The 27,794-nt window shown below is 35.8% G+C and overlaps 1 protein-coding gene across 1 annotated transcript in view; it reads right to left on the minus strand.

Annotated features, from left to right (window-relative positions):
- Window positions 1–27,794, minus strand: part of LOC120523294 (Down syndrome cell adhesion molecule homolog) — a 668,946-nt gene that overhangs the window by 68,549 nt on the left and 572,603 nt on the right. Inside the window, exons 22-25 of the mRNA XM_039744497.1 lie at window positions 24,924–25,041; window positions 9,122–9,285; window positions 4,311–4,409; window positions 1,674–1,862 (exon numbers count right to left, since the gene is read on the minus strand). Of these exons, the coding sequence (XP_039600431.1) occupies window positions 1,674–1,862; window positions 4,311–4,409; window positions 9,122–9,285; window positions 24,924–25,041 (570 nt within the window). The remainder of the gene's footprint in view (window positions 1–1,673; window positions 1,863–4,310; window positions 4,410–9,121; window positions 9,286–24,923; window positions 25,042–27,794) is intronic.

Below are 27,794 nucleotides of genomic sequence, written 5' to 3' on the forward strand. Positions count from 1 at the left end.
TACACAATGGGCGGTCGAAAAATCGAGAGTACACCTTATGAGAAGGATTTAGGAGTCATAGTGGACTCCAAGCTATCAACTTCCAAACAGTGTTCAGAAGGCTAACAGAATGTTAGGTTATATAGCACGATCTGTGGAGTACAAGTCCAAGGAGGTTATGCTCAACCTTTATAATGCACTGGTGAGGCCTCATCTTGAGTACTGTGTGCAGTTTTGGTCTCCAGGCTACAAAAAGGACATAGCAGCACTAGAAAAGGTCCAGAGAAGAGCGACTAGGCTGATTCCAGGTCTACAGGGGTTGAATTATGAGGAAAGATTAAAAGAGCTGAGCCTTTACAGTTTAAGCAAAAGAAGATTAAGAGGTGACATGATTGAAGTGTTTAAAATTATGAAGGGAATTAGTACAGTGGATCGAGACTTGTATTTTAAAATGAGCTCATCAAGAACACGGGGACACAGTTGGAAACTTGTTAAGGGTAAATTTTGCACAAACATTAGGAAGTTTTTCTTTACACAAAGAACGATAGACACTTGGAATAAGTTACCAAGTAGTGTGGTAGACAGTAAGACGTTAGGGACTTTCAAAACTCGACTTGATGTTTTCTTGGAGGAAGCAAGTGGATAGGACTGGCGAGCTTTGTTGGGCTGAATGGCCTGTTCTCGTCTAGATTGTTCTAATTCTAATTCTAATTAAGAAAGACAAATGTTAATTTTAACACCATTCAAACCTTGACATGCTAAGCCCATTTTGTATGCGGAGCCATGTTGGAACATTATTAAATAATGTGGCTAAAATGTACAATGATGTCCTAAAGCTCTTTATTAAAACACAACAGTAGACAAAATATTTGTATTGAAGATTAATTGTTGATTGCAAATTGTTTAGCTTATTCCCATTATAACACAGGACTCTCAGTCTGGCTAAAAAAGCCTTAAAAATGTAAAAGTACATATATTTATCATGCTTAACAGTTAGCCAAACAACCACAAAAAACACTTTACAGTGTCAGATTGATTGATTTATTAAAAAAAATAAAAAGAGGAATTTATATTGATAATACAAATGAAATGTTCTAGTCTAAAGCCAACAAAGAAGAATCATACAAAGTTATAGCCAAGGTGTTTTACTGTTTTAGTCTACTAGTTTGCAAAATGTATTGTAGAACAAATTGATTTTGACATATTATTGTACATTTATGGGGAATGGGATACTTTACTATCCATCCATCCATTTTCCAACCCGCTGAATCCGAACACAGGGTCACGGGGGTCTGCTGGAGCCAATCCCAGCCAACACAGGGCACAAGGCGGGAACCAATCCCGGGCAGGGTGCCAACCCACCGCAGGACACACACAAACACACCCACACACTAGGGCTAATTTAGAATCGCCAATCCACCTAACCTGCATGTCTTTGGACTGTGGGAGGAAACCGGAGCGCCCGGAGGAAACCCACGCAGACACGGGGAGAACATGCCAATTCCACGCAGGGAGGACCTGGGAAGTGAACCTGGGTCTCCTAACTGCGAGGCAGCAGCACTACCACTGTGCCACCGTGCCGCCCTACTTTACTTTTAAAGTTGAAATAATTATTCATTTTAAAAGTCATGCAAATGGCACATGGAATTATTCTTAGTATCTTTATTTAACACTGTGTATATATTTTAACATACCTTTCCCATGAGTTTTTGCTTCTATGATTTCACTGATGCGCCCTGGACCCACTCCATTTTGGGCAGTTAATGTGAACTTGTACCACGTGCCACACTTTAGGTTTTCCAGCCTATAAGAGCGCTCACTGGGGCTGATGGGAAAGCTACCCCACTGTTCACTGTTGTCTTCTGAGTATTGTAAGATATAACCTAACAAATAAACAAAGACAAGCAACTTCATTAGGCACCAATAATTTTAAAAAGGGCAGCACTAAAATCCTAAACATGGTGCAATAATAATTTTGCAGGTAAAACTTTATTCATTTGAATTACCTTTTAGTACTACTGTTCTTAGTAACTATTGCATATTTTGAAACTGCTGAATGGGCTTGTTTTCCTATTTTTATGATCTATTGCCATTAACAATTTTAATGTATAATACATATGCATGGGAAACAGACTATTAAAAGTGAAAGATCATCAAAAACTCTTTATGGGTAAACTTAAGTGGCTTTTTAATTCAAGTAATTTAAATTACCGTATGATATACAGTATGTTACTTTTTGCGATTGTTGTATATTGTAATTTATGTTTGTGGTTCTCTGTTATGGTTATACTATGTTAAAATAGTTGATACTAAAATCATTTGCAGGACATCTCAGTTAGACAGATGAGAATAGTTCATACATCCCATTTATTTTCTAAACCTGTTACTATGATTGTTATTTTTTTAATATCTCATTCAATATACACAACAGTCACCATGCAGATTAACCAATGGCATATTAATAATATTACATAATTTGTAGTAAGCTCTAAAAAATAATCAGTCTTCAGAAAATGTTTTATTAAAAACTATATGACCCAATTATTCATGCTTCATATACTTCTCTTCATGAGAGTAATGTAAAAGGTTGACAATATATCCATATGTTCTATGAAACAGTGCCTCACTTCAGGGTTAACTTTAAAGGTCTCTGAGGTTTACATATTCATCTTCCTGCTATTCTATGTAAACCGAGAGAAGATTATTAGGAACCTAGTTACAAGAATTATTCCATCAATTTTATTCTGGTGACTATCCAAAGTTTTGTAGTCACGGGTCAAAATGGACATTCAGATTAACTAACTATATCAAAAGACCTCTAGAGGAATTCCAACCTTATTTTGGTGGAGATGTTTGTATGTCCCTATGACCCTGGGAGCTATAGCATCCGAAACATAAGCTCCGTTTAGGGCCTCCTAAGGTAAATTGGTCCTAGGGGAGGGGGTTAAACAAAAAGTGATTCAAAGACCCTAATAATAATGCTCAACAAAGTTACAAAGAGTAATCTGTATGGTATGGGATTACTGGGGCTTCCACCTGGAGTCAGGCCTTGGGGCAGTGCCCAGAGATGAGCACCTGGTAGCTGGGCCTGATATGGGGCCAGGTTGGGCATAGCCCAAATTCACAACATCGGACTACTCTCCTGTGGACCCACCACCTGCAGAGGAAATAGGGGCTGGGCATGTTATGACCTGGGTGTTGGTGAAAGGTCTTGGTGGACTGGAAGCCAGACACAGAAACTGACTTTTGGAACATAGAATGTTATCACTCTTTGGGGAAAATACTGGAGTAAGTGAGTAAAGTGGAGCATTACCAATTAAATATACTGTAGTTGGGATCATGTCCACCCATTTGCCTGGCTCTGGAACTAAACCTTTTGAAAGAGGATGTATTCTTCTTTACTCTATAGAGTTTCCCAGGTGGAAAGGTGCTAGGTGGGAATGGGCATCTCATTGAGCCCCTGTGTGGTCGATGCCATGTTGGAGTTTGTCCTGGAGGAGGAGAGGGCTATCTTTGTGCAGCTGAAGGTTGCGGAGAGGTGAACTCTGACTGCCGTATGTCCTTATGCACCAAATAGCAGATTGGAATACCAGGACGTCTTGGAGTGCCTTAGGAGATCCTAGAAAAGGTCCCAGATGGGGATACCATAGTTCTGCTAGGAGCCCACGTGGGTAACGATGCAGAAGCATGAAGAGGTGTAATTGGAAGGAAACAGTTGGTCTGATCCAAACCAGAGCTGTGTTTTGTTATTGGACTTCTATGCTAGGTATGGTTTGTCCATACCAAACAAAATGTTCAAACATAAGGTGTTTAATTTGGATGCTTGGCACCAGAGCACCTTAGCCCAAAGATCTGTAATCATTTTTTTGTAATTTGTGGCTATATGTTCTGGACACATGAGTGCAGAGAGGGGAAAAGCTATCAACTGATCACCATCTGGTAGTAAGCTGGGTCAGATGGGGGGTGCGGGGGAAGGTGCCTGTAGACACCTGAAAAGCTGAAATGGGGGTTGAGTCTGGACTGGAAACATCTAGGGGAGGCCACTGTACAGAAGACTTTCAAGTCTCCTAAAGAGCTTTGTCCGCATGCCAACTGAGACTGGGGACATAGAATCTGAATGGACCTTGTTTAAAGCTTCCGTTGTTGAAGTAGCTGCCAAGGGTGGTGGCCCCTGTTTTGAATTCTCCTTTGTGATGTTTTTATTTTTTTTTTACTTTTATTTAACAATATCTCTTCTTATAGGCTCATGACTGGCTTAAATCTAAAAGCACATACTCCAAACAATGTGATATTATGTACAGTATGTTGCCCGTTTGCAGTAGTAGCCTTACCTCTAATAGAGCTTCCTCCATTATCACCAGGTATCCAAGCAAGTGTGATTGAGGATGAAGTAGTTTTGGACACAGTAAGTCGAGGTTGATCAGGTGGAACTGCAGACAACCAATTTTAATATGCTTATTAAGTAAAATAAAGTAGTACTTTAGTAAAGCAAATCCAAAGACCAAATTCAGGAAAATACTTTGACATTTTATAACATATTGTAGCTACATTGTAGCTACATTCATGCTAAACAGAACTTACAAAATGAATGTGTTTTCATTTATTTAACTAAACTTTGTTTTTAACAGTAGCTACTTACCACTCCCTATTTATAGGAGATGTTGCTTTGAAGCTTCATTTCATTGAAATTGCTTTAATAAGTGACCCACTTTCAGCAATACACTTTTCTCGGTACATTTTATAATTTGGTTTATTGAATCTCCCATTTATATATTCTTTTTGTTTACCCATATAAGCATATAATTGTCATGAAACTATCTTTTATTCTATTATAGGTCTAGCTGTTTTACATGCCTTTGCCCAGGAAATTTTCTATACCATAGACCTTGGTTATAATGCTGAAGGTTAATTGGATGTATCAGAAGTCTTTGTACTGTACCAAAGTAATTTTCTGTATATAATATTTGTTGTCTCCCCTGAACCCAAGGAGCTAACATTATTAGTTCACAGGAAATCATTACCCTATTTACCCTGCTGCATACAACTAATTGCCCATGAGTAAAACGTTCCTGTTGTAGATCAGTTCTTGCTTTTCCAAATGACTTGGCCTTTTTGATGCTCATTGCAAAACATGATTTTACATAAACTTCATTCTTTTGGATTCAAACAGGTAAATATTAGGAAAATGGGAATTTTAGGTATAAATATAACTTCAACCTGTAGCATATCCTAAAAAAATGGTAGCTTTAGCCACATCTGGAGGTGCTGCCAGATATTGATTGGGAAACACCTGGAACACTTCCGGGTGCAGTATAAAGGAGGCCGCCTCACTCCACTCATGAAGCCAGAGTCGAGTGGAAGAAGACGAAGCTGGCGAGTGAAGAGTGGAGATGGCAGAAGAAAAGAGACAGAGGACAGTAAAGAGATAAAGACTGAGCATTGTGGGGGTTTTGAATTGTGCTGTTGTGCAGTACTTTAATAAACGGGTGTGTCTGTGGGGAAATTCTGAGTCTATGTCTGTCTGTGTCTGGGTTCAAGTTTACAACTGTTATAAAGTTTTGGAGGATTTAAATTGAAAACTATACACTGAAACATTCATTAATTTAACTTATTAGATACAACATTGACATTTGCAAGCTGCACATTTATGTAGCCTATGCAACAAACTGACCATTCTAAGCATTGTACAGAAAAAAACAGGTGAAAAGAAATAACTTGTGAGCTATGTGCAGCATCAAACAATTCAATTTGACTTGAATGTGTATGTGTTTTATACCACATCTTGAGGGGTAAGAAGAAGATGATGGAGTAGGAAGTATGTGTGTACCCAAGGAGGCCACTTGCTAACCAGGTTTACTTTGTGATTCACCTAACTTTCTTTTAACTATTTTACATCTCATTTTCCACACAGCTGACTATTCCATCTCTTTTTCCTGTACAGGGCAGCTGCCCTTTTTCACTTGCCACCAGCCCCATTTCTCTATGCGATTACAGGTACAGCTTGTTCAGTGATGCTCTTCTGCTTGTGGCATTCATCTGGATGAACCGCAGTGATCACTTGTCAGAGCTGACTTGAAAAAGGGCACAATGCCTAAGAATATCCTACTTGCTACAACATTATTACTAACAAATATTGACAAATATCACCAAATTTCAAAATTTTAGTGTTTTTGAGATTTTGTGGTATTTAATTTCCTGTTGTTTTACCCCTAAATATTGATATATCAAAATATACATTTATAGCAGATACCTACTTACCCTTTTAACTAAATGGAAAATAATGTTTTTGTTGATGACTGAGTCAATATATCAACTTTGTATTATCTCTCACTCTCTCTATATATAAATAAATATATATATAAATATATATATATATATATATATATATATATATATATATATATATATATATATATATATATATATATATATATAAATATATATATATATATATATATATATATATATAAATATATATATATATATATATATATATATATATATATATATATATATATATATATATATATATATATATATATATATATATATATATATATATATATATATATATATAGTAGTATTCAGACCCCCTTCAATTTTCACTCTTTGTTATATTGCAGCCATTTGCTAAAATTATTTAAATTAATTTTTTCATCATTATTGTACACACAACACCCCATATTGACAGACAAAAAAGAATTTTTGAAATTGTTTGCAGATTTATTAAAAAGAAAACTGAAATATCACGTGGTCCTTAGTATTCATACCCTTTGCTCAGTATTTAGTAGAAGTACCCTTTTGAGCTAATACTGCCACGAGTCTTCTTCGGAAAGATGCAACAAGTTTTTCACACCTGGATTTGGGGATCCTCTGCCATTCCTCCTTGCAGATCCTCTCCAGTTCTGCCAGGTTGGATGGTAAACGTTGGTAGACAGCCATTTTTAGGTCTCTCCAGAGATGCCCAATTGGGTTTAAGTCAGGGCTCTGGCTGGGCCATTCAAAAACAGTCACAGAGTTGTGAAGCCACTCATTCATTATTTTAGCTGTGTGCTTAGGGTCATTGTCTTGTTGGAAGGTAAACCTTCGGCCCAGTCTGAAGTCCTTAGCACTCTGGAGAAGGTTTTTGTCCAGGATATCCCTGTACTTGGCCACATTCATCTTTCCCTCGATTGCAACCAGTTGTCCTGTCCCTGCAGCTGAAAAACACCCCCATAGCATGATGCTGCCAGCGCCATGCTACACTGTGGGGACTATATTGGACAAGTGATGAGCAGTGCCTGGTTGTCTCCACACATACCGCTTAGAATTAAGACCAAAAAGTTCTATCTTGGTCTCATCAGACCAGAGAATCTTATTTATCCCCATCTCAGAGTCCTTCAGGTGTCTTTTAGCAAACTCCATGCGGGCTGTCACGTGCCTTGCCTCTCCTCAGTGTGTGGAGACAACCAGGCACTGCTCATCACTTGTCCAATACAGTCCCCACAGTGAAGCATGGCGGTGGCAGCATCATGCTGTGGGGGTGTTTATCAGCTGCAGGGACAGGACCACTGGTTGCAATTGAGGGAAAGATGAAGGCAGCCAAGTACAGGGATATCCTAGACAAAAACCTTCTCCAGAGTGCTAAGGACCTCAGACTGGGCCGAAGGTTTACCTTCCAACAAGACAATGACCCTAAGCACACAGCTAAAATAACGAAGGAGTGGCTTCACAACAACTCTGTGACTGTTCTTGAATGGCCCAGCCAGAGCCCTGACTTAGACCCAATTGAGCATCTCTGGAGAGACCTAAAAATGGCTGTCCACCAACGTTTACCATCCAACCAGACAGAACTGGAGAGGATCTGCAAGGAGGAATGGCAGAGGATCCCCAAATCCAGGTGTGAAAAACTTGTTGCATCTTTCCCAAGAAGACTCGTGGCTGTATTAGCTCAAAAGGGTGCTTCTACTAAATACTGAGCAAAGGGTCTGAATACTTAGGACCATGTGATATTTCAGTTTTCTTTTTAATAAATCTGCAACAATTTCAAAATTCTTTTTTGTCTGTCAATATGGGTGCTGTGTGTACATTAATGAGGAAAAAAATAATTTAAATGATTTTAGCAAATGGCTGCAATATAACAAAGAGTGAAAAATTTAAGGGGGTCTGAATACTTTCCGTACCCACTGTGTATATATATATATATATATATATATATATATATATATATATATATATATATATATATATATATATATATATATATATATATATATATATATATATATATATATATATTAGATATTATCCACTGCATGAACCTTTTAATGCCATAGTAATTTCCTTGCTTGTTTACAGTTTCCCCTTTTCTAAATAATTGTGAACTAAATTATTCTGTTTTAGTGACTGAAACACAATAGATTTGCATATATTTTCACAGCATTGGAGTATCTAAATGAATACTCATTTGACTGAATTCCATACATGTCTGATGTTTCAATGTATCTGAATCCCAGTCTTTCCAAATGTATTTTCCTTAAGTTTTGCATTTTCAATATTTTTTAACAATACTTTTATGCTGTCATAGATAGATAGATACTTTATTAATCCCAAGGGGAAATACACATACTCCAGCAGCAGCATACTAATAAAAAACAATATTACATTAAAGAGTGATAAAAATGCAGGTATAACAGACAATAACTTTGTATAATGTTAATGTTTATCCCTCCCCCCCAGGTGGAATTGAAGAGTCGCATAGTGTGAGGGGAGGAATGATCTCCTCGGTCTGTCAGTGGAGCAAGTCAGTGACAGCATACACTTGTGTTACCTGCTGACATTCCGATAAAGAGCCTAATTCAATCTGCCTTATTTAAAATCAGTTCAAAAATGTTATTATAAATTGTATTGAAAACATTAAATTATTGATTATAACTTTAAACATCAATACTGAACGAATTAAATCAGCTCAGCTTTGCAACCAGCACAACAGTTAATTCAGCTTGATATTTAGAAGTATTAGACTTAGTGCTCCTTTTAATGTTTGATGTAATCATTGCTAATTCTTATTTTACATGTGACTATTACCCATAACATGTACAGGTTTAGTGCTTTTGTATCTGAACAAGGCCAGGGAAACAATTTTAGAACAATTAATATGTACCTTGAACTTGTAGGTTCAGAGTAATTTCATCAGAACCCCAGTTGTTACTAGCAACACAAGAATAGTACCCAGAATCTTCTGCTTTAACCGTTCTGATGACGAAGCTTCCATTGCTATAAATGCTACGGCGTCCATCAATTGTAACTGCAGTTGGGCTTCCATTACTAAAAAGCAATGTGAGAGACAGAGGTAACTTAATAAACCATTTTATAGTCAAATCTATGTACTAAATGAATTGTAAATCTGAAATACGTTTGAAATTAAGTTTTAATTATGTTGAATTGATGATTAATCACATTAATTTAGGGAACATCACTCACATGATCATTGGACTTTAATCCCAAAACTATAGCAAAGTGCAAATGAAGAGACACAATGCCAACAACTTTTATCATGCCGTAATACTGTACAGAAATGGTCACAACACTAGCCTGGCAATCAATATTTCTTAGCTTCCAAATTTTATGAATGCTGCCTATCTTAATTGACTCTATTTTTAAAATAGCAACAGCACCTGGCATTCCTTAAATAAATAATTTTATGGCAGGTCTATCTAACTTCTACAAATGGTGTTTCTTCAAATGTCCATCTCAGAGAAAAATTAAATTAATTACTTTATTTCACGGATTAAAACACAGTAAAAAGCACTGTCCTTAAAACTAACTCTAGTACAAAGGGCCTCCATCCCACACTCCCATCCCAAGGAATATCCATAGTCAACATTTTGTGTTACAATAAAGTAATCTATTGAGGGATATGTTTGCAAAATGTTGTTGATATTGATCCAATAGTGTGAAAATGTAGAAAGAAGAAACACATGCACCCATTCTATTGCCATTCTATTTATAAAGCCCTTCCAGTGACTTCAGAAGTTAAATACTCTTAACTATTACAATTTTTACATGACTATTTCAATAAGTGACCTTTGATAAGATTCTAGCCATTGCTCATTATAGTCATTTTTGCTTATTTCAATGAAACTAGCACACATTACATTAGTCATTTACTTCCATGTGACTTAAATGCTTATATTAAGTACAGTTTAATAGCATTTTTCATAGTTAAACAGGTGAAAGATAAATTCAGGTGTATTACATACATATATTCTGTAAACCACTTAATCCAAATCAAGGGCATGGGGTGCCAGACTCTGTCCTGACAGCATCAGATAGGAAACTGCCCTGGAAAGAGCTCAATCATTCACAACATTGGGAATGTGAAAGCAAAATGGGAGTACTATATACAGTATGGCAGGAATACCCATATACACATGGCAAGAATTTGCAGATTTTATGCAGACATCAATTGAGTGGAGAATATGAATCCAGGTTGCTGGATATCCGAGGTATTAGCTCCTACCATAGAGCCACTGTACCACCCGAGAACAAATCAGAAGTTAAAATAACACTTTAAAATATTCTACATAATATTATTAGCTAAATACATCACATGAGAAATTTTCAGGTAAATGATTTTATGACAATACCACCACCTCCTCAATCTTTACCACTTAGATTTGCTGGGAAAAGCTGTAACCTCCATTACCTATGACCCTGAATTGCATTTAACAGTTCTGAGAATGTTATATTATGTAACTTTACAAAATACGATCCTGAGAAAATTCCAGACACCAAATTACAGAATAAACTAGACTAAAGACTCTTCTTCACAAAGATTTCTAACTGAATCATTCAGTAGAGAGAGAGAGAGAGAGAAGTTAGGAGTATGCACTGATACAGCGCATTGCCGTACCAACCACATGAAACAGACCAAAAACATTGCCTTCATGACACTGCCATTCATGACATAAAATCTTTATAAAACGTTTAGGAATGTGCCCAATTTGAAATGCTAGTCATACTTAAAAACAGTCAAGCCTTAAAATTACAGCATTCTAAATTAACACTATACTGGCAAATTGTAGATATCAATCTTGAAAACCACTACCAGTGCTTCACTAATTTTGGCAGCATGGTGGTGTGAATGGATGCAGTGGTTCGTGGCTCTCTCTTTTGTTACTGAATTTTTTTTGTTTTGTGCAGTATGTTCTTTTAGTATTTTTATGTACAGTTATGTTCAGTTGGGCAAATCACGGCTACAACCACCAGCATTTACCAGATATTGTTTTTTGGCTAAAACTTCCAATTACACATGATTTCCATCGCACTCACAACATTCACTTTGACCTAGCGAGACCAACATGGATTGTTATCGGGCGTTTCAGGGGAGGTGCTCGGCCGGCCTACTTGACAGGCTCAGGAACAAGCACATAAGCCTCCTATACCGAATATGTTTCTTACCAATGCAAGATCCATGGATGAACTGGGACTATTAATTGCTGCAAATCATTACATTCGTGACTGCTGTGTAATGATAATAACTAAAACCTGGCTTCACTTGACGATTCCAGACACAGCAGCACAGCTAATAGGCCACAAGATCCACCACAAGGATAGAAACAAAGACTCCATGTAAGCGCAGGGTGGGTTCAGGCAGTCTTTACATCTATGTGCATAATTACTGGTCAAAAAACAATATAATCATAGATGGCCATTGTTCTCCTGATCTAGAGTTACTTCAGCCAAATCTCAACTATTCATTCTTCCAAGAGAGCTAGCAGAAGTGATTATCACTGCTGTTTATATAGCACCTGATGCTAAAGTTAGTATAACTTTCGATCTCCTGCTAAACACTATAAACAAACACCAGCAGGCTTACCCAGATTGATTTCATGTTATAGCGGGGGATTTTAATTAGGTAAGCCTGCAGTCGGATCTACTTAAATTCTTTCAACATGTGAAGTGTCCGAGGAGAGGTGAAAATACTCTTGATCATGTCTACTCAAATATTAAACACGCATACAGAGCCACACTCCTTCCCCACTTTTGCCAGTCAGACCACCTCTCTCTGCTCCTCCTCCCTGCATACACCCTTCTTAGGAGAAAAATGAAGCCTCATATAATCTATTAAAGCCTGGCTTGAGGGTGCACTCTCTTGACTATAGGACTTCTTTGTAAACAATGATTGAGACATATTTGAACAAATTCTTAACTGAATACACAGAGTTGCTTCTGTCCTGTACCAAGTACTGTGCTGATAATGCCACTGTAGAGAAATATATCTGTGTCTTCCCTAACCAGAAATCCTGGATGACCAGCAAGGTCAGGTCTGTCCTCAAAGACTATGACATAGCTTTCAAGTCAGCTCTCCGTAAAGTGTTGCAAGAGCCGATCTAAAGAGGAATAAATGAAGCTAAGGCGATCTATAAAAGGAGGATAGAAATCCACCTTTCAGAAAATGACCTTTGGCATGTGTGGCAGGGAATACAGGACATCAACTACAGGGGCTACGTTACAACACCTGTGGACCAGGGGGCCTCACTAGCAGAGGAGAGGAACTGCTTTTTTGTGTGCTTTGAGACGGACCATCAACACCTAGTCTCATTCTCTTGGCTAAACCTTACACTCTGGCATCCAGACACTAACTTTACAGGAGCATGAAATGAGGCAAGTGCTCAAGTCAGTAAACACAAGGAAGGCTGCTGGTCCAGACTGAATATGTGGGAAGGTGCTGAAAGAGTGCACTGACCAGCTCTCACATGTTTTAACCATCATCTTCAATTACTCCCTGAGACAAGCCTTTGTTCCACTCCATCTGAGGTCAGCCACTATTATTCCTGTTCCAAAGAAATCAACCACTGAAAGTCTCAATGACTATTGCCCAATAACACTTACATCTCTTGTCATTAAACGGTTCGAGAGGTTGGTTTCACAATACATCAAAGCCCGTCTCCCTCCCAATTTTGATGCACACCATTTTGCATACAGAGCAAACCGGTCCACCAAGGACACCATAGCCATAGCTCTCCTCACTGCGCTGAGTCACTGGGAACATTGGGAGAGCTATGCGAGGATGTTTTTATTGACTATAGCTCATCATTTAATACTATTCTGGATATTCTAGGTAGTAAACTGTCTAACTTAGGGTTCCCCCACTCTGCTGTGTCTAGATAAAGGACTTTCTCATCAATCGCCCTCAGACAGTGAAACTCGGCCCCCACTTTTCCTCAAGTCGCTAACTCAGCACCAACTCCACACAAGGCTATGTGCTAAATCCATTGCATTCTAGACCCTTGAGTGCAGTTCAGCCCACCCTAATAACACCAACATCATCAAATTTGCTGATGACACTACAGTGATTGGACTCATCTCGGAGAGGAATGAGTCTGCCTATGGAGAGCAGATCCTGAAATTGTCCACTTGGAGCTCAACCTGACACTGAACACCATGAAAACAAATGAAACCATCTTTGGCTTCAGGAAAAACACTGCAGACCTTGAACCTCTCTACATCAAGGGTGATTGTGTTGAGAGGGTCCCAGCCTTCAAATTCTAGGGTACCTTCATCTTGGTTTGCAAATACCAAAGCAGTCACTAAAAAGGCACAGCAGCAGCGACTTCACTTCCTGAGTCTGCTTAGGAAGAATAACCCGCATCAAAAGCTGCTTTAAAACATATCGTTCCTCCACAGAGAGTGTGCTGACATACTGTATTATATCGTGATATAGAACCTGCACTGCAGTTAACAGAAGATGGCTCCGGCCTATCATCAATTAAACTCAGAAGATTTTCGGCTGCTCTCTCTATAAGACTTGTATACGTCCTGCTGCCTCAACAGGGCAAAAACCTTTTGAAGGACCCATCACATCCCGGTTTTCACTTGTTTGCCTTTGGTAGGCAATACCGATTAATCAAATCAAGGACAAACAGATTCTGGGACAGTTTCTTTCCCAGAGCCATAACTACACTGAACCTCAGCATTCACTGACCAACTCTCTCTGTGTCTCTGTCCCTCTCTCTTTGCTCTCTCCTACCCCCCTTTCCCTGCTCACCTTTTCTTGGATGTGGAATAATCCTCTGTGAAATAATCACAGTCTAGTGCAATATTTGTTCCATTTGTCCGATGTGCAATATCTACATTATTATAATTCTTTGTGTAATATTTAATATAATTGGCAATTAATTGTGTAACAATCACAGCCTAGTGCAATATTGTTGTTTGTCCTATGTGCAGTATCTTATGTTATTAGTATTCTTTGTACAATATTCATATCATTGATAATTCAATTGTTGTACCTGCATGATCAGTAATATTCTTGTTTCGTAATTCCACATTTGTTGCCTAGCAATTAGTGCCTATTAGTATTCTTCATATTTTTACTTATCAGTTTTTATATGTAATACTTCAGTGCTACTTGTATAAATTTTAGATTTTTTTTTTCATTGCATTTGAAAGGAGTAGCTGTTCTATATTTTTGTTATTGATAGTATAATGAAAATAAAGACTTCAAAATTCTAACTCACAAGACAGTATTTATTGGCTCCTGCATTCAATGGTATTCCCTCCAGAAGTATATTATTTTAAGATATTGGTCAATACTCCTAGAAATTCATGGTGTGGATGGGTATATAGACAGATTTTTGAGTTGAATAAAGAAGAAACAATTCCATGAATAAAGCATTTACAGTAATTTAAAAGAAGACTTTGGCATTCCACTATGAAACGAAAAAGATTGATAACAATGATTGTGAAGATAAAACTGTTCATCCACAGAAAACCCTACAGAATGAAGATCACACCTAGCCAAATGATGACATAAATCAACTGGATTCATTAACCTTAGCATGAAGCAAGTATAGCAACACAATCAGATATTCAGTCTGTTTCAATCATTTAGATTATAAATATTCTGAAAACTCAGGTTCTGTGTCTGAGTTAAAGATCACTGATATAATCTTACATTAAGCATTTACTTTTAAGCTTATAAGTTACAGTGGAAAACATTTGGCAATATAAGAATACATTCCAGTTCCAAGGAAACACTGGAAAAAGACACTAACTTTCTCTTAAAAAAATCTATTTCTTGTAGAAAGAGAGAGATTCTAGAACCAAAAAAAACTATCTTGGTTATTTCCCCATTAACTGTAGCATAAGACCAATCATCCATCTAGCCTCTGGTTATTTTGAACTTTGAGAAGTGCCTGGCTTTTCTGTTACAGGATTTTCTGACATTTTCATAAGCTGAAAATGTTTGACCTTCATGTTTCTTATACTTTAAATTGCATTGGTATGGGAAGGGTAGAAATTATACATTGACTCCAAGGTGCATAACTTTGTAATTGACCTTTACGTAGTACTGATTGATATCGTATATACACACCAATCTGTATACATGGCATAATACGTAGATCACACACACAAAATATATGTTTACTGTTGTATTGTGTAGTAAATTAATTCCTAAAATGTACTTTAACTGCTCATTATGAAAGTTGACATTTAAATGATTCTCATACAGCAGTGATTGTGCTCAGTGTACTCAAAGTTTTTTTTTCTTTTCTGAGAAATAGAAGAAACAGAAAAAAGCAGGCAGAAAACTGCAATTTCACTACTGTACATGTCATATTCTTAAGACACCAAAATACTCATCAGCAGAGACAAAGACATTTCATAGAAGTGTATGAAGTACAAATAAGTACTAAAAACAATGAGTATGTCAGGAGGATATAGGTCAATAACCTGTAGAGTTGGAGCCAGTAAAACAAACTTGCACTCAATTCCAAAAAAACAAAGGAACTGATTATAGACTTCAGGAGACTGAACTACAGCAGTCACCACTCCATAACCATTAACAGTGAGTGGGTAGAGACAGTCCAGAGTATCAGATTCTTGGGAGTCCACATCAGCCAGGACCGGTCATGGACAACACACGACAGCAATGGTCTATAGAGGCTTCAGTCTCTGAGGAGCCCGAAGAAAGCACAACTCCCACAACAGATGCTGGTTAACTTCTACAGTTGCACCATAGAGTCTGTCATCACGTATTATATTACAGTGTGGTACCTCTGAGAACAGCTATCATCACTGGAAGATATCTTCACTACCTGCTTCAGCAGAAAGGCAAAGAACCTTTGTAACGATCCAACCCACCCTGGCCATAGCATTTTTATTCCTCTGGCCTCTGGCAAGTGCTTCAGAGCTCTGCCTGCCGAACTACCAGACGACTGAAGAACAGCTTTTATCCAAAAGCAATCAGCCTATTAGATGCACAGCAATGACTGCCCCTTTTTATAACAGAAACCACCATGGATTGAACTGATCATCATGGATAAACCAGTCCACTGTCTCAAAGTAGATTTGATATGTGATGTATTTACTAACTGTTTGTGGTAAAGTTCTATCAGCAATCAGTGGGGGACACATTAATAAGAATTATATTGCACTACATGAAAGGGAAAAATAAATCTGACTTGAAGAAAATTCAACATTTTCCTGTCACCCAATTACCACCCCCAATTTCCCAGCAGACGGTATTGTTGTGCAAAAATTAAACGAGTAATAAACTTGACTCAGTAATGTAACATTGTTAAAATGTTTATGGCAAACTCCACTTAATCAGCATAATATTTTTTTTCAAATTTCCATGACATTCACAATGTAATTTCCAGCCATCCATTTATTCATTAGGGTCTGTCTATCCTTATAGAAACAGGTTATACCAGAAAACCTTTAGATGTCACCTTTGTATATGAAGAAAGAAAATAAAATTTCCTAGCTGAATGTAGAAAATATTACTGGAAATAAAAGCAACATTCATTGTAATTACCACACATTATCTTGTAAGGTAAAAAATGTAGAAGGCTTGTGCGCCATTAGTTTATCCTGTAAACATTTTACATCACTGTTTACATCCTATTTTTTCCATTTAGTATAATAAGCACATGATTTCAGAATATTTAATCATATTTTCCTGTCTTCAGACAAACTGCACAGCAACTTTCAATCACCAATTAGCCAAATATATACATATTTTGATAGATAGATAGATAGATAGATAGATAGATAGATAGATAGATAGATAGATAGATAGATAGATAGATAGATAGATAGATATTGTCCCCTTGTGACTCGCACATCACTTCCCAGTCTGTCATTTGGAAGCAGTCATTCAGAGCCATTTCAGCCTCCACGCTCCACTTCCTCAATATTCTGGTGGTAAAAGGTTGCAGTCTAATAATAGGTTTGTTGCTGGGAATACGAATCAGGTTGTGGTCAGACACTTAACAGCATCTTTAACATCTGAATACAGCAGGTCCAGCTTATTATTTCATTGAGTGAAACCAGTCACAAAATGATAAAAATCTGTGATTGTTCCTTCCAAAGTTACATGATTGAAGTCACCACATATTGCAACTGCAAGGTCGGAGTGAGTCATCATTAAAGTGTTCGTGATAGAATTAATCATTTCTGTTACTAGGTCTCCAATTGCGGAAGGAGGAAAATAAACATTAATAAGGGGGATATAATTTATTTCCCTGGGCAAATAATGTGGACAAATTTCAATGGCCAGGATTTTAATGTCTGAATTACAAATTGTAGTTTTAACTATAATATGCTCCTATTTATACCATTCTTCATTCACATAGATGACCAGTCCCCTTCCTATCTCTTTTCAACACCACACTGTCTTTCTATCTGCAATCCATTTAGATTTTTACCAGTGTCAGTTATATCAGGTTTAAGCCAGCTCTCTGTAAAGCACAAAATGCCACTTTACTTGTATGCTCCATGACCCACTATAAGCACAGACAGTTCATCCAGCTTTGTTGACACAAACTGAATATTTCCCATTTCAACAGATGACAAACCAGTTCTAAAACCTTTTTGCCTTGCTTGTATTCTCACGCCGGCATGCCATCCTCTCCTTCTATGGACAAATGACTCCTGTGGTAAATTGTAATTGAGTTGCTTACAATCTCATGATCGCACTGCAAGTACCTGATTACTGAAATATTTAATACACTCACTTTCATTTTCTCAGTGCTTCCTACAGTTTCAGGTGTTGTAGACTTAAGGCAGCCTTCAGGTCCACTTCAAGACACTGTCCAAGTTTGTAGCCCATTTGAAATGCAGTAATGGAAAGCCAGTGCCTGGGTTTGTGTGCATTGCAGTTCATTGGTAAATTTAAAATACATTTAAAATCCATTTATCTGATTTCTAGTGGCTACTATTAGTGACAAGCCAGAAGCAAGATCAATTCTAATTTTAAATAAGACTAGCAACTAGTAAGTAAGTTTAGAAACAAAAAGAAAAACAGTGAGAAATATAGAGCTTCTGTAAAAAAGCTGCTGCATGCCCAGCACCAGGAAGGAAACCCCAAGTAAATGAAAGGAAACCCGCAGAGACATAGGGAGAATGTACTAAGTTTACATAGGTAACAAACAGGCATGAAATTTGAACCCTTGACGCAGCAACATTACCCACTGGACTATTATGCTACCCTCACCAAAAATTGACATAATGGAATTATGATATCGTTTTGAACAATTTACTCTGTAGCTACCACTAGTCTTTGTTTAGTATGCTACACTTTATTTTGAATTGACTATTTGTTCATGAAACCACAAAGCATTTGCCTAGCTTTTAATAACGCACCATAACTCTTGTCCTTAAATTCAATGGAAAAATGATTGATTAATTAAATGCATCTTCAACAACAGAGTAAATTAAAATGAAAAAAATGTGCTTCAAAAAGTTTAAGTGTTGCATTAATATAATATTGTAAATGAAGAGTAGGGTTGCTTACAATACAGCATCTTTCTAATGAGGTTTATTAAAGCAGAATAAGACAATGTATTTAATATTGCATAAGGATGTGTGCTGCACTGTTAATGATCGGAAACCACATCTCTGGAATTCTAGCCCTCTCTACCTGGGAAGATAATACTGCTCTATAGTGCAACTGTACATTTTCTAATTCTTTGACTAAAATTATTTGTCCAAAAATTAAGCCACAAACATTTCCTTAAGTGTATCATTTGTTTTCATTTAATGTATTATCGCACTTAAAATTTGTTTTACAAACATGAATAATTAATGTTATTCTAATCTAAACTGGAGTCACAATCAAACATTCTTTGAAGTTTTCACTTAATGTTTGATATCTCCATAATGGATGGAAATGGAAATCAGGTAACAACATATAAAAATGGGCACTTTTCCAATGACAAGAATATTGCAAACTCTACTAAAGAAAAAAAAAATCTGGCATCATTATAGAATGCATTTCTAGTATTCTTTTTCTATAATCAAATACAGCCTTGCCACATCCGTGAATAAAATATTTCAAAAGCAGATTGAATAAAATTAGTTTCAAGCAGATAAACTGATGTATCATTTTATTGGTAGGAAATAGTAAATATTAGATTATGTTCGATTAGGTATAATGTTATCGCCACACGGAAAATTGTTTGTAGCAGAAATGAACAAGCATAAAGAATTGTTCAACAAATAAACCGAAACAGAAGAAATTATATTCTTTTTCATAGAACACACACGTGTGAGTTTTATATATAAAAGAGCATTCAATTCTAATAGTATGCTGCAAGAGCCTCTATACTCATTGCAGTTATAAATGCTTATACGACTGGGAGTAAAACAACTATTATTTCTATTGGGTTTGAGTTTTGGGAATCCGGTTGGTCTTCTTTCAAGTTTTTTTTTTTATCTTTTATTGAACGTATTAAAATAATATAACATTCCATAAAATCAAGTCAAACCTAACAAAACTAAATTAAAATCAACCCCCACCCATGAGAAAGGGAGGAAGGCCAATAGTCAGAGTAAAAGTATTGACAGTAAAGAGAGAAAGGAGTCTTTTCCCCCCAGTATAAATGCTTATTCTAAAATATTATTGATTAGGTCCTGCCAGGTTTTAAAAGTTTTGAACAGATCCTCTAAGAGGGAATGTTTTTTTCCAGTTTCAAATAGTATATAATATCAGTTACCCCCTGACTTAAAAGAGGTGGGCTAGGATTCTTCCAGTTGAGCAAGACAAGTCTATCTGCTAGTAGTGAAGTAAAAGTAATTACAGTTTGTTTGTCTTTCTCCACTTTAAGTCCATCTTGGAGTACACCAAACACAGCTGTTACTACGTTAGGAGTGTTTGTGACACCAAGGCTGTCTGATAGGTATTTAAAATTTTTTGTCCAGAATGATGTTTACATATGGCCTAGTTAAGCTGAACGAGATAGATGTGCTTGATAAAAGATTTTACATTGAATAATTGAATGCTTTGCACATATGGCGCAAGAGTGAATTCTGTGCATGGCTGCCTTCCACTCCATTTCTGAAATGTTAAGTAAGAGATCCTTTTCCCCACTGTACACTGGGATCTTTAAAAGGAAGGGACTTTAAAATGTTTTCATATATTACAGAAATGCTGCCCGAGTCCCCAAGACTGATCAATATCTCTTCTGGAACAGAAATCGGTGGGAGGTGAGGAAAATTGGGAAGATTTCATTTAGCAACGTTTCTAATTTGAAAATATTGGAAAAAAATTGTTGATGGGAGACTAGATTTGGAGTGTAATTGTTCATAGGATCAGAAGACATTATTTATATACAAATCGCTAAATGATTTAATCCCATTTGTTTTCCAAACATTAAAAACTGTGTAAGTTCAAAAAGGTGGAAAAAGGTGGTTATCATGTGGAGGTGCCACAGATAAAAGCTTCTCTACATTGAAGTGCTTCCTACATTGGTTCAATATTCTGAGTGAATGAAGGACAATTGGGTTGTTAGTACATTGACAATGCCTTGTATTTACTGGTGAACAAAGCAAGCAATATAAAGAAGTACTGCAGGATTTCATTTCTATTGCAGACCAAGCTTGTCTGTAATCATCTATATGTGTCAATGTCCAGGTTTTTATAGATTGTATGTTTGCTGCCAGTAATAAAATTGAAAATTAGGTAGAGCCATGCCACCTTACATTAAGGCATATTACATTAAATACGCGTTGAAGATTGGAAGCCAAATGTGTACCTTTAATAAATCCAGTTTGGTCTTGTGATATTACTGAAGGGAGCACATTCTCAGTCCTTCTATCTAGGGCTTTAGAGAGTATTTTAACATCAATAATGAGATTTGTCTGCATGATGCACATTGTAAGAAGTCCTTATTTTTCTTAGGAAAAATGGTAATTAATGCTTGTTGAAAAGTTTGAGGTAGATTTGTTTTGTCTCTTTCTTCTATGAATGTTGCTAATAAGAGGGGAGCTAACTTAACTGAAAGTCTTTTATAAAATTCAGTAGGGTAGCCATCAGGACCTGATGCTTTCCCACTCTGAAGTGAGTTTATAGCATCTAGTAATTCTGAGTGTCAGAGGTTTATCCAATTCCTCTGCACTTAAGAGTATCTAGCTGTGGTATCCGTAATGTATCAAAAAAGCAATAGATTGTTTCTAGTGTTCTTTAAACTGAATATAATATAAGGACTTGCAGTATTCTCTAAATGTATGCATTATATTTTCGTGGTCAATTATTCTATGTCCATCTGTGTTAGTGATTACTGATATTGCACTGTGAACTTCCTACTTTGTTGCGCTAAGATTTTGTTAGTCTTCTCTCCGTGTTCATAGTAATGTTGTCGCGATTTAAAAATGAGTTGTTCTGTTTCTTTTGTTGGCAAGAGGTTGAGTTCTGATTGCAAAGCATGGGTTTTCCTAAAAAGTGCCTCATTTGGAGACCTGGCATGTTCTTGATCTATTCTGGTAATTTCAATGATTAACTCTGAGGCCTTCTTGGTGTCTGATTTATTTTTATGGGAAAGATATGAGATAATCTGTCCTCTTAAAAATGCCTTCAGAGTTTCCCAGAGTATTCCTACAGAAACCTCAGAGGATACATTTGTCTCTAAAAAAATCAATTTGCTTGGATATAAATTCTGTAAAGTTCTCATCAGCTAATGACAGGAGGTTAAGATCCCAGCTGCAGGATGAGTATGTGGGGCATAGTGATGTGAGCTCAATGATCAGAGATGCATTGTCAGAGATAACAATAGCATCATATTTGCAAAATTTGATCATGGGCAAGAAATTGTTACTTGTATAGGAATAATCAATTCTAGAGTAACAATGATGTACTGGTGAGAAGAAGTACTATGCTCTTCTTTTCAAATTTAGTGAAAGAGAAGTGCTGCAGACTTGTTGTTTTACTATTTTGGCACTGTTGAGTAGACAGTTTTTGTCCTTAATAGTATGATTCCCAAACCATTATATAAAAGATAATGTAACAAAATATTCAATAAAAGACATAAAAGAGAAACATTATAACTGTGTCTACTTAAAAAATAAATAGTTTCCTTAAAAGTAACAGACATTTCTAGGACTCCTTGCTTATTGGTTTCATATTTGGAGCAGATATCAGCCCATTATTAACAATTTTCCATAAATATTGATCTTCACCATATCTACAGTTAACCATTTAAAATTGTTGGATAACAAGGAGAACAGTGAGAATCTAAAGCTATGTTTTTGATTATATAAGTATCTAGTAGAGCTGCTGATTGATCATAGTTAACGTGTGTGATTAACACGTTAAAAATTCATGTGATTACATTTTTTCCTAAGTGCATTAATTTAACCCGGTCAATTTGACCACACTTCACACTTAATGAAACAACAGGAAATTAATTTAAGTCTACTAATAGTGCTTTAACATTTCCTGTGTTGTTTCTTGACAATGAGTTTTTACTTACACACACAAGTACAGTCGCCACTCTTCTCTTGTAATACATATTTATCTCATTAGAACATAAAATACAGAGTGCCATATTGAATCAGTAAGGGACATGATTTATCAAGTATTTTATGCACATTGTTTCATATATACACTCACTCTTTAAAATGCAGAGAATAACAAGAGAACAGTTAAAATCAAGATAGATATACAAGCAGAGTGAATGACTTTCATCTTTGTGCTGCACTTATGTTGGACAGATTGCATGTCAGCATCATCCTTGGCATTATGGTGCATTCACATTTTGAAAGTTCAAGAAAAAAAATAATAAAGAGATAGGGACATATCACACAATATAGCATAAAACCAAGATAATGACACTACACAAAGTGAAGTCTGCTAATGCAAGTTCGCCTTTTTTTTTTAAATGGAAGAAGCTGTTGAGGTATAAGTCTGAGTGCAAGACTGGAAGTCAGGTGGGTCATCCATGGAGGGACATTTGGCCTGAAACAACATGGTGCAGATGCTACCCATGTGCAAGCAACTAAAGAACTGATGACACAGAGTGGAATTGTTTGATTCCTTATACCTCACTCATACTTCCCCCAAAGAAGACATGGTATGTTGTTGTTGATTAACTACTTGCGTGTTACCTGCTGTAGCCTACATTATAGCCTACATTAGACTATGTTATACTATAACCAATAAAAACGTAATTAGTGCAAATTTATCATTCTAAAATTTCAATCTATTTGGGCTGAAATTTAAGGTATTTATTATAAGGACTTATTTTATAATAAAAACAAAATTATACAAATAATATTCTTTGACAATGTGCAATTTAAAACACTGTAAATCAATAATAGATACATTCTAAACAGATACATGTTTACAAGTTTTGCAGTTTGTTCTGTATTTTAAAGCGTAACATATTAACTAACCCTAACCTCTCCTCACCAGGTAGCAGTTGCGGAGTTGACTTGTGTATATCACAAATTTAAACACAACCTGAGCTATAGTAATGCTGATTGTGCACAAAAGCTGAACTATGATTTTATGTTTCTGTTTTTTAATTTTTAATTGTCTGTGTATCTCTTAGTGCTTTTGGTATGTTGTTTTGCAACATAGCAGGTCAAACCATATGTCTTGGTTTTCCCAAATATTATAGCAACCCCAAGAGGTTGTGGGGGATGTTTGGAGGTTGTTTCTCATTGTTTCTGTTAAACTAAACTATTCGATAAACTAGCTGAAATAATTTGATACATTAGAAATCAATTATTAAAACAGTATTTTAATAGAAATGAACCAATAAGTTATTTCTGCTTTATAGGAAATTATTAATACATCTTGCCTTAAGAGGGGGCCTGAGTTGCCTCGAAAGCTTGCATATTGTAATCTATTTAGTTAGCCAATAAAAGGTATCATTTTGCTTGACTTCTCATTACATCCACAATGGCTAACATGGAACGACACCTTAGTAATAATATGCTTGAAGGAAATGTGATAAATTGCGATTAATATGCAGATTAGATTCAAAATTTTAATTTATCACGATTACATTTTATAAATTGAACAGCAGCCCTAGTATGTACTGTATATACAAAAATGAATGATCACACCACTTAATAAAATCAACAACAGTAACCCCATGGATCTCCTCCACATCGTATAAAAGATAGAGTCAGACAAAAATGTATGTATATGCCACCCTTTATGTTATGTATAGAATAAAAAGGAGAGCTCAGTCTAGAGGTGAGCCAGTGGAAGAAGTGAACTTATCAGAAAAACAGCCATTCTTTTGATTAGATTCAAAAATCCAGGATCGAGGTAACCCAGTCAAAATGGAAATGATCAATTAACTTGTTACTGCAGGCTGGATGATATACAAAGGAAGTAAATAAAGTCAATAAATAGCAATATGACATAGGTTTGGAACCTTCCAAGTGGCCATACAGTAGATGCAGACATAAATCTGTGGCATCCTCCATCGTCCTCTTTGTTCTAAATGTAAATTAGTCAAAGGACCAAAATATATTTCTTTCATGTATAATATAGTGCCCAATACTTTAAAATCATCCTTCCAGTCTCATAGAAGGAACATTGCACAGATTGGGAAACAAATCGTTACTCTCTAAGCATTCAGCTGCTGATTATTGTTTTTATTCCTTTGTGATGGGCACGGAGAATGAAGTTGTCAGCGTCTAGTAATAGAAAATACATTTACCTATCCTTCTGCCATTTAATAGTGGGCGACGGATCCCCTACAGCTTTGCAGGGTAAGACAATATCTCTCATCCAGGGGGTTGTCACAGTGCCACTAAATGTCAGGATTCTTGCAGGAGCTGAAAGAGAAAATAGGTGGTTTTAAATATTAAACAACCCCTTAAATAGAGGTTAAGATCATCTAGAAACTAAAAAAAAAAAACTATACAAATAGCATCTTAGTAGTTAAAATATATTGAGCTGATCTTGAAGAAAAACTAAATGGAAACAGGATACACAACTCTAATTCCCCTTGAGGCTGAACAACAAAAATGATGGTAGTAATAATAATAATAACAACAACATTAGATATAGATAGATAATGCTGGAGTAAACAACCTATTCAAATAAGAAAAACAGACAGTAAAATAAAATGCACATAAAATCCACCAATATTTGAAGAGATGGAAAAACAGGATATGCTGAACAAAGTGCACAATGAAAGGGCAACTTAAGAGTAAATAACAAATTACATGTAGATGTATTGTCTTTTCTGAATTATTTGGCCACAATGTGATTATAGGAGCATTCCTTTATTTAAAAAAATAATGTTGGAAATTCCTGTTACTTTAGCGGTGAGAAAACAGCAATATACTAAAAATTCACAACTGCATTGCTGTATGGTACAAAATGCTTACTTAATGATTTCACTCCCAAGAGGCAGTATTATGCAGCACATTGCTTTAAACATGACCAGCATCTTGATAAGCCACGACTAGCTGGCTAAGAAACTTGCCTTCATGTTTAACAGTTTTTTATTTTTACATCCTTAGATAGAAGAAGAATCAATTCTGCAGTTAATGAACTGTTCAGTTTTAACAAATTTCCAAGGTTAGAACACACCTGAGTTTGCAAAATAAAACACAATGTGTGCATCTACTTTTTCAAAACATACCATATAAAAGTATTGTGGAGGACATTCGCTGTAAAATCTTGTGCAGAATTATTGTGGCTATGGCACAGCAAACATAAAAAACATTACTAATTGTTGGGAATACTTCTTAGAATTAATGAATTGTGAGATAAATAGTATCAGAAAGAATAATAGGTACATCATTAATGTACATATTTATAATGTTATTGAAAAAATACCCATTTCACTCTGAGCACAGATTAATAATAGTAATTTAATGATGCCCCATTGCTGTGCACATTTAAAAGGTCATATCTTCAACCATATCCTTAATTCTTGCTTTATCTAAGCACTCAATGCATATACAGACTATTCTAAAAATGTAATATCTAAGATAACAAAGACAGATAGGCTAAATTGTGGATGGGAAAATGTTTCTATATAAAATAGCAATGCCTCACTATTCCACCTTTTTTTTATCTGATTATGTATCATTCACTTAAAGACAAAAACACACAAGCATAAAGAGGTTTTTAATGGGATATGAACGGGAAGGAGTGGCAGGCAGTTGTTGCTGGTTGTGAGCATTTGTGAAGACCTATTTTTTTGCTTTCTATTCTATATGTCATGTTAATTCAAAAAACACTCACAGAAAATATTAGAACACCTGAACAATGCCCTAGAGAGCCTTAGGTTAATTAGTTTAGTTCATCAACTGAGAAATCTTAATAAACAACGCTAAATTCAGCACAGGTTTATCATTGTAAAATGAAAAATCTTTAATGCAGTCAGCTTCCAATAACTGGCAAAAAAAAATACTGTTGTTTATCATCTACTGCCAATCTAAAATTACTGCTTTTACATTTTAGTACCTAAAATTACTCAAATAAAACTATTTAAAAAATCTCTCAAAAAGTATTGTATGAATAATGTGTTTGCTTTGTAGCATTAATAATATATACATGCTTAGGGCCTTAGGTGTTATTGAACAGCATACCAGTCTTTAGATTTAATGTTTATAGGATCACAGTAAATTTTTACCTACACCTACTTCAGGAAGGAATGGCTCCAGCCTGTCCTGATAGATTTTAGTAGATAAAACAGGGTCACAAGTGGATTGAAAGATGGATGAAAAATTTGTTCTGGCAGGCACTGAAACACCATGTAGTGGACACTAACTAATAATGTTTTGGAGTAAATTTTTGTTTCTATTTAAATAAGTAAAATGTTTTTGTTTACTAAGCTACTAAGTTACTTTTCAATCAGTACAGTAAGCTGTACCTTAATTCTATATTTCATAACTAGACATTAAGCCCGTTACAATAACGGGCGCTAGAACAGTAGTGCATAAACATTAGTAGGAACAGTCTATATTAAATGGCAAGGACCTTGACCTCATTCTGTTTCTTGTCTTAATTTTTTTTTGTCAAAAATATTTCTGCAAGAAGCCAAAAGTAAAATAATAATAAAAATAAAATAAAAACATATGACAATACAGTAAGTATAATTAATATTGCCTTAGTGTAAACCTTTGTAACAATCTGTAATACACAATATCTGAAGAAGATATTTAGGAAAAATTTTCTATTTTTTTACCTCATGAAATTTTTCTATAAAATTTCATTATAGACAACATTTCTTGTAAATATTCTGTCTTAGTTTGGCAAGAGTTTGCCTTGTTCAGGACCATCTACAACCTTGACAACAACATCTGGATAACTTCTAACTCTTGATAATGCAACATATAACTGACCGTGGCTGAATACTGGTTCTGGCAAGTAAATGCCAACTTTTTGTAAGGTTTGCTTTTCTGAGTCTCTCTCTTTTAGCGTTTTTCTGACTCTCATTTTCTTTTTCTTCAATCGATCTATTTGTTCGTATTTTTTTTTTTGTCTTTCAGCCTCTCTTTTGTTGATGTTTACTTGTTGAGCTGACCGTTCTTCCAGGAGATGTTACTTATATAGGATTTAATTGTCTGCG

Source organism: Polypterus senegalus, chromosome 2 (assembly GCF_016835505.1).
Source record: "Polypterus senegalus isolate Bchr_013 chromosome 2, ASM1683550v1, whole genome shotgun sequence".
NCBI lineage: Eukaryota > Metazoa > Chordata > Cladistia > Polypteriformes > Polypteridae > Polypterus > Polypterus senegalus.